The sequence below is a fragment of the Lolium perenne genome, chromosome 3, assembly GCF_019359855.2.
Source record: "Lolium perenne isolate Kyuss_39 chromosome 3, Kyuss_2.0, whole genome shotgun sequence".
Lineage (NCBI taxonomy): Eukaryota > Viridiplantae > Streptophyta > Magnoliopsida > Poales > Poaceae > Lolium > Lolium perenne.
The window spans coordinates 192,695,227-192,703,488 of NC_067246.2; the positions used below are offsets into that span (position 1 = coordinate 192,695,227).

Below are 8,262 nucleotides of genomic sequence, written 5' to 3' on the forward strand. Positions count from 1 at the left end.
CTTGGCGGGCAAGACAAGGAAGCGGCCGAACAAGGAAAGATTAGATCTAAAGCTATTGTAAACCTAGTCGTACTTGGTTAGACCTCTTGAGACCTGGTCTCCTATATAAAGGCCAGGAGAGGGGCTGCCGAAGGAGAGAACCAATCGTAGCAATACTAGCCACCAGAAAGTCCAGAGCTAGGTCACCATAGCACTTAGCCTCTCGACGAGATCTCAGCCGAACTATTCGGCACCCCATTGTAACCCATTATCATCATAATCAAGAACAGACAAGCAGGATGTAAGGGTTTTACCTTATCGAGGGCCCCGAACCTGGGTAAATCGCTCTCCCCGCTTGTCTGTGAACCGATGTCTCGTGTCAGCTTGCAGGATTCCGCTAACCCTAAGCCCCAAACAGAGGGCATTGCCGAGGAGTACCCTCGAAAATTGGCGCCGTCTGTGGGAAACCTGTCAGCACCAGGCAAGTCATCGGCAGTACCAGTCACATCCGCGGCGTTCGTGCTCGAGTCGCCAACGCTAGAGGAACCAAGGGATCCGATCCGCTGTGGATCCTTCGAATTCGTGCCGCACCACGAAGCGCCTCACTTGATCCCTACAGGATCGACCGGCGATATGGATGCTACTTTCGGTAGTGTTCACTTCATCATCGACTTTGGAGGTTTTCTACGCCTCCCCGGGGCCAGCGTATCTGGTCCGAGGGCCGCAGCTCCTGAAAGCGTTCCTCCAATGACAACCCAAAGGATTCCGTCCAGGAGCATACAAGAGAACCATCAAGGGAGTTTCGACGTCACAGCAGGGCGAAGGAAAAGACGAAGGGACTCACACTACGGGGAGAAAGGATGAACAACACCTCATCTTCGGCAGGCCGAGCGAGAATACCACGACACGCTATCAATTAAGGGACGCACCCGCTCACCGTATCTATTGGCTACAGAGCAGCTCGATGCACCATGTTACCTCCACTCTTACATCGACCTGAAAGATGGTCGGGAGAATTCTAGTCACCTGCTAAGGAATTGTCGACATTTTCTGGAGATTCGGCAGTTCTGCGATGACCTTAGGACCGATGCCATATCAAGGGTTCATGCAATGGAGAGAAGGGCAAGATCCTACAGTTATGCCCCGGAGCCATATGTACCAGAACCGTACGTACCGGCAGGAGAAAATGAGCTTCGGGACGAGTGCACATCGGCAGAGGCGTTTCCGGAACCATGCGGGCAAGTCAACATGATCCACAAAACCAGCTTTTCGAAGAGAGAAATCAAGAAATTCTCCCGAGAAGTAAAATACGCGAAGGTCGCCATGGTCGACACACCTGACTTCATCGATTGGTCAGATCAGAGTATTTCCTTCAGTAGGGCGGATCACCCGAAAGCCGTTCCGAGGCCTGGCCACGCAGCCCTTGTTCTTGAAGCACAGATCGAAGGATACAATATGAGCAAAGTCTTCATGGATGGAGGAAGTGGTTTGAACTTATTGTTTGCCAGCACCATGAGAGCAATGGGTTTAACAGTCGATATGTTAAGAGAATCTGATACAGGATTCCACGACATTATACCGACTCGACCCGCCTATTCTCTTGGAAAAATGTCATTGGATGTGGTCTTCGGCACGCCTAGCAATTTCAGGAAAGAGAAGATCGAGTTCGAAGTAGTCGATTGGGAGTCTCAGTATCACGCCATCCTAGGCAGGCCCGCGTTTGCCAAATTTATGGCCGTGCCCCACTATGCTTACTTGAAGCTGAAGATGCCAGGCAACAACGGGACCCCAATAACTGTCCATGGGACCTTTGCTCGATCAGACAACTGCGACCGGGAGTTCCAGAAGATAGCCTCGAAGTTCGGAGCCAAGGAAGAGCTCAACGCAATTGACGCCGTTACAGATCACACGCAACCACCAGCCGACAATCGTAATGAGAGATCCGATGAGTTTGACGCTGCAAAGGAAACCAAGAAGCTACAGGTGCATCCTGCAGACCCGGAGAAAATCGTCAACACGTCGGCTGACCTTACTGATGCATAGGAAAGCGCGCTCATCGAGTTCCTCCGTGAGCGCTGGGAGATATTTGCATGGGAACCATCCGACATGCCAGGTATCCCCAGGGAACTCGCTGAGCACGCACTTAATGTTGACCCAACAGCCAAACCGGTGCAGCAATCAATGCGCCGGTTCTCCGAACCAAAAAGAAGAGCAATTGGTGAGGAAATCAATCGACTCTGTAAGGCAGGGTTCATTCGGGAGCTCAAAGACGCCAAGTGGGTAGCTAACCCCGTCATGGTACCCAAGAAGGACACCACAGCTCTACGCATGTGCATCGACTACACCGGCCTTAATAAGCACTGCCCAAAAGACCACTTCCCGCTGCCCCGCATTGATCAGATAGTCGACTCTACAGCTGGATGCGATCGCCTCTCCTTCCTTGATACATACTCCGGGTATAATTAGATCAAGCTGAAGAAAGAAGACCAGGAGCTAACCGCGTTCATCACCCCACACGGCGTTTTCTGTTACAACGTCATGACCTTCGGGTTGAAAAACGCGGGGGCAACGTATCAACGTTGCATGCAGGCTTGCCTTGGGGAGCAAATTGGGAGGAACATCGAGGTTTACATCGACGACATTGTGGTAAAGACGAAGCATGTCGCCACTCTCATCGACGACTTACGGGAAACCTTCGACAACTTGGACAAGTATAAAATTAAGCTGAATCCCAAAAAATGTTTCTTCGGAGTGCCAGGGGGACAGGTACTCAGGTACTTCATTTCGGCCAGGGGGATTGAAGCTAACCCCTTGAAAATCAAAGCTATTCTCGACATGGAGCCGCCAAAGAATCTGCACCAAGTGCAGCAGTTGGCAGGACGATTGGCAGCGCTTAGCAGATTCATCGCCAAGCTGGGAGAAAAAGCCTTACCTTTCTATAACCTGATGAAAAAGTCAGAAAAGTTCGAGTGGACCAAAGAAGCGCAGGAGTCCTTCGACAACTTGAAGAAAATCCTGTCGACGTCCCCTGTCCTCGTCACCCCGCGTGAAAAGGAAAAGTTGCTTATGTACATAGCCGCGACAGCACAAGTCTTTAGCAGCATTTTGGTTGTCGAGCGGGAAGAGGCAGGACATGTCCATGGCGTTCAAAGGCCCGTCTACTACCTCAGTGAAGTACTTACGCCCGCAAAGCAGAGGTATCCTCATCATCAAAAGCTGGCATACACAGTTTGGAAGTCGGCTCGTAAGCTGCATCATTATTTCACGGAGCACCCGATCGTCGTCGTCAGCGAAGCACCGTTGAAGAACATAATGACTAACCTAGAAGCCACAGGTCGGGTGTCCCAATGGGCCATCGAGATAGCGCCACACGACATAACTTACGTTAACAGAACGGCGATAAAGTCCCAAGTCCTCCCAGATTTTGTGGCAGATTGGATCCAGTCGCAGACACCAACAGCACCCGACATGTCGGGATCGTGGACAATGTACTTCGACGGGTCAAAGCGGAGCACAGGCGCAGGAGCAGGAGTGATATTGATATCACTACAGGGAGATAAGATGAAGTACATACTACGTATGAACTTCCCCCTGCCGACGAATAATGAAGCGGAGTATGAAGCGCTGCTACACGGAATGAGAATGGCGAAAGCATGCCAGGCAACTCGCCTAGAAATTTACGGAGATTCAAACTTAGTGGTGCAGCAGTCGATGAACTTATGCGATGCAGTCAGCGACAACATGATTGCTTATCGACAGTTGTACCAAAATATGGAAGCCAAGTTCGAGGGATGTGAGCTCAAACATATCGGCAGAGCTAGCAATGAAGAAGCCGACACTCTGGCAAACATCGGGTCCACGTGCTCCCCCATCCCAGACGGGGTGTTCTACGAAGTCATTGCCCAGCGTTCGATAAAGGAGAAAGCTTCGGCACCTTCAAAACCATCGACTGACGAATCAACGGCGGGCCAACAGCAAACTGTCGAAGAACCTTCACCATCATCAGCGGAGCAAGTCCTCCTTCTTGAGCCGTTATGGACTAAACCCTTACTAGCGTACCTAACGAAGCAAGAGTTGCCAGAGGATTCTGTGGAAGCGAGGCGAATCGTCAGGCGGTCGAAGGCTTTCACCATGATCAATGGCGAGCTTTACAAACGCAGTATCTCGGGTATCCTCCAAAGGTGCATTGCCATTGACGATGGAAAAGCACTACTATGCGAGATACACGAAGGAACCTGCGGACACCACGCAGGAAGCAGGGCCCTTGTAGCAAAAGCCTTCAGGGTAGGATTTTACTGGCCAACAGTAGCTTCGGATGCTCGAGACCTAGTCATGAAATGCGACCCCTGCCAGCGCTTTTCCCCAAAACCGCACGCCCCCGCAACAGATCTAATGACAATACCTCTAGCCTGGCCCTTTGCTCAGTGGAGACTCGACCAAGTTGGACCACTGCCGAGGTCGTCGCCTGGAGGGCACACGTATTTGCGGGTCGCAGTCGACAAATTCACCAAGTGGATCGAAGCAGTGCCCGTTCGAAACCAAAAGGCTGAAACAGCTGTTCAGTTTTTCAGAGGAATAACTTGTCGCTTCGGTATGCCCCACAGTATCGTCACAGACAACGGATCGAACTTCCACTCGAAAGAGTTTCGGAAGTTCTGCGACGACGGAGGAATCAAGCTGAAGTTTGCATCAGGTAGCCACCCACAGACCAATGGGCAAGTAGAAAGGATCAACGGCCTAATAGGGGATGGCCTCAAGAAACGCCTTACAGGCGCGGCTGGAGCCTGGGAAGAGGAGCTAATATCTGTGCTATGGAGCTTGCGCACTACGCCCAACAGATCAACTCGGTACACCCCGTTCTTCTTGGTGCACGGAGCCGAAGCAGTCCTACCAGCCGACGTTCGGCTCGAAGCTCCTCGAGTGACAGCATACACAGAATCTTCTTCCAACATCGCATTGCAGGACGCTATGGACCTTCTCAACGAAGCACGAGACATTGCCTTGGCAAGAACGACTGTATACCAACAGGCATTGAGGAACTATCACAGCCGACAAATACGTAGCCGAAGCTTCAATGTTGGGGATATGGTTCTTCGGTTGAAGCAAGAGAGACCCTTGAAACTTGAATCCCCGTGGGAAGGACCGTACATCGTCACTGAAGTGATACCAGGAGGAGCATATCGGCTCAAAAATCCAGCTTCAGGAAAAGACGTTGGGAATCCATGGAATATCGCACAACTGCGGCGGTTCTACACCTAGGATACAATTGTCTTTATTATTCGACAGCCTTTGAGGTTACTGTTGCATTATGAATAAAGTTCTAATCAGGTTTTCTACCTTTTTTCTTAATTCAGGCCCTATCACCCGACCATAACGTTTGGGGCCCTAAGCAATCGGCTCTTACTCCCATCGGGAGCGCTAGCTTGAAGAATACGTTTGCACAGCGTCATTAATTAAATACTCTCAACGAGAGCTAAGATTAATGACGTACTAAAACAACCAATCCAAGCCTCGAATAATGTTCGAGTGCTGCAGTCGATGGTTACATTACACCGAAATAAGGCTCAAACCGGTGCACCGTGTGACGAAGCCAAGCGTCTAATTCCCTCGACTAAGTCGATGGGTTTCGCTTTTACAAAAACTTACATATCGGCTTCGCAATAACATTGCAAAAATTCAACGAAGTCGTCGGGAGAGCAGGTTGAACTGATCACTCAGCCGCCCTCGACAATAAATTATCAATTCAACTAGTATAGCGTGTAGCGCACGCAGTAAACTTGTACAAAAACAATTTCATGCAGGTACAAGGATGTTACATACAGGACTAGGCTCCTTGGCTCCCTTGACCTCTCGTTTCCTTTTCAAGACAAGACTCCATTCGAGAAACAATGGTGTATGCGGGGCCTCTAGCAATATCATAATATTGGCCCAAACTCCTATCAGTGTTTGCTACGACCCTTAAATCTAAGGATGGATGACACGCCAACACCGAAGCAAAAGCAAGTTCGGCGCCAGCCAGAAGCTCTTTCCGCACCAATTGCCGGATCCTTTTTGGCGACTTGAATCGGGTAAACAGGGCAAATAAAGTTTCCGGAGCTTCATCCAGAGGAAACAAAGTACCCCAGACCATCTTGAGATGAGCATGAAACTTATCGAAGTAGTAATGTGCTTTCTCCACACGGTACTCGAACTTTGCCATAACAACAGCCTTCGGACGATGCAGCCACAGATCGTGCTTCGGGTGAGCAGCATCAGTCATCGCCCCGACCTTCTCATGAATCCTCCTATCTTCCTCGGATTTATCTGAAGATACAACTAGAAAGGAACGAATATCAGTTAAAAAAAGCATTCGAGCTACGCCAGGAGGCAAGAGATAGGGAAAATACTCACAGCCCAAACTTTCGGTGGCAACTTGAAGACCATCAATAGCATACTGCTCGATAGCAGTCGCTATTTCTCCTTTTTTTTCTTCACCAACGCTGCCATAGCCCAAATAGAAGCAATGTCCTTATTCAAACGGGATACTGATACGTCTCCGACGTATCGATAATTTCTTATGTTCCATGCCACATTATTGATGATATCTACATGTTTTATGCATACTTTATGTCATTATTATGCATTTTCCGGAACTAACCTATTGACGAGATGCCGAAGGGCCAGTTGCTGTTTTCTGCTGTTTTTGGTTTCAGAAATCCTAGTAAGGAAATATTCTCGGAATCGGACGAAATCAATGCCGAAGATCTTAGAATCCTCGGAAGCATCCAAAACACCTGAGAGTCGCCAGAGGGGGGCCACAGGCCCACCAGACCATAGGCCGGCGCGGCCTGGGGGTGGCCCGCGCCCCCCTATGGTGTCGTCGCCTCGTTGACCTTCTAACGCCGCCTCTTCGCCTATAAGAAGCCCCTCGACCTAAAACCTCGAGACAAAAAAGCCACGGTACGAGAAACCTTCCAGAGCCGCCGCCATCGCGAAGCCAAGATCTGGGGGACAGGAGTCTCTGTTCCGGCACGCCGCCAGGACGGGGAAGTGCCCCCGGAAGGCTTCTCCATCAACACCACCGCCATCTTCATCACCGCTGCTGTCTCCCATGAGGAGGGAGTAGTTCTCCATCGAGGCTAAGGGCTGTACCGGTAGCTATGTGGTTCATCTCTCTCCTATGTACTTCAATACAATAATCTCATGAGCTGCCTTACATGATTGAGATTCATATGATGATGCTTGTAATCTAGATGTCGTTATGCTAGTCAAGTGAATTTTACTTATGTGATCTCCGGAGACTCCTTGTCCCACGTGTGTAAAGGTGACAGTGTGTGCACCGTGTGGGTCTCTTAGGCTATATTTCACAGAATACTTATTCACTGTTATGAATGGCATAGTGAAGTGCTTATTTATATATCTTTATGATTGCAATGTGTTTTGTATCACAATTTATCTATGTGCTACTCTAGTGATGTTATTAAAGTAGTTTATTCCTCCTGCACGGTGTAATGGTGACAGTGTGTGCATCCGTGTTAGTACTTGGCGTATGCTATGATTGTGATCTCTTGTAGATTATGAAGTTAACTATTGCTATGATGGTATTGATGTGATCTATTCCTCCTTTCGTAGCGTGAAGGTGACAGTGTGCATGCTACGTTAGTACTTGGTTTAGTTGTGTTGATCTGTCGTGCACTCTAAGGTTATTTAAATATGAACATCGAATATTGTGGAGCTTGTTAACTCCGGCATTGAGGGTTCGTGTAATCCTACACAGTTAGTGGTGTTCATCATCCAACAAGAGGGTGTAGAGTATGCATTTATCTATTCTGTTATGTGATCAAAGTTGAGAGTGTCCACTAGTGAAAGTCTAATCCCTAGGCCTTGTTCCTAAATACTGCTATCGCTGCTTGTTTCTTGTTTCTTTGCGTTACTACGCTGCGTTACTACTGCTTGTTCTTGTCTGGGCAAAGCACTTTTCTGGTGCCGTTGCTACTACTTATTCATACCACCTGTATTTCACTATCTCTTCGCCTAACTAGTGCACCTATTAGGTGTGTTGGGGACACAAGAGACTTCTTGCTTTGTGGTTGCAGGGTTGCTTGAGAGGGATATCTTTGACCTCTTCCTCCCTGAGATCGATAAACCTTGGGTGATCCACTTAAGGGAAACTTGCTGCTGTTCTACAAACCTCTGCTCTTGGAGGCCCAACACTGTCTACAAGAATAGAAGCACCCGTAGACATCAAGCACTTTTAAAGCGCCGTTGCCGGGAGGAAAGGTAAAAGGCACTCATACTTCGGTT

At 49.1% G+C, this 8,262-nt stretch overlaps 1 protein-coding gene across 1 annotated transcript; it reads left to right on the forward strand.

Annotated features, from left to right (window-relative positions):
- Positions 1-1,302: 1,302 nt before the first annotated feature.
- LOC127339734 (uncharacterized) lies at positions 1,303-2,022 on the forward strand. The gene has a single exon (XM_051365552.1). It carries the CDS (start codon positions 1,303-1,305, stop codon positions 2,020-2,022), a length of 720 nt encoding a protein of 239 aa, XP_051221512.1.
- The last annotated feature ends 6,240 nt before the right edge of the window (positions 2,023-8,262 follow it).

Coding starts and splice junctions, on each gene's coding strand:
- LOC127339734 (XM_051365552.1), top strand. CDS start 1,303: ATGGTCGACACACCTGACTTCATCGATTGGTCAGATCAGAGTATTTCC.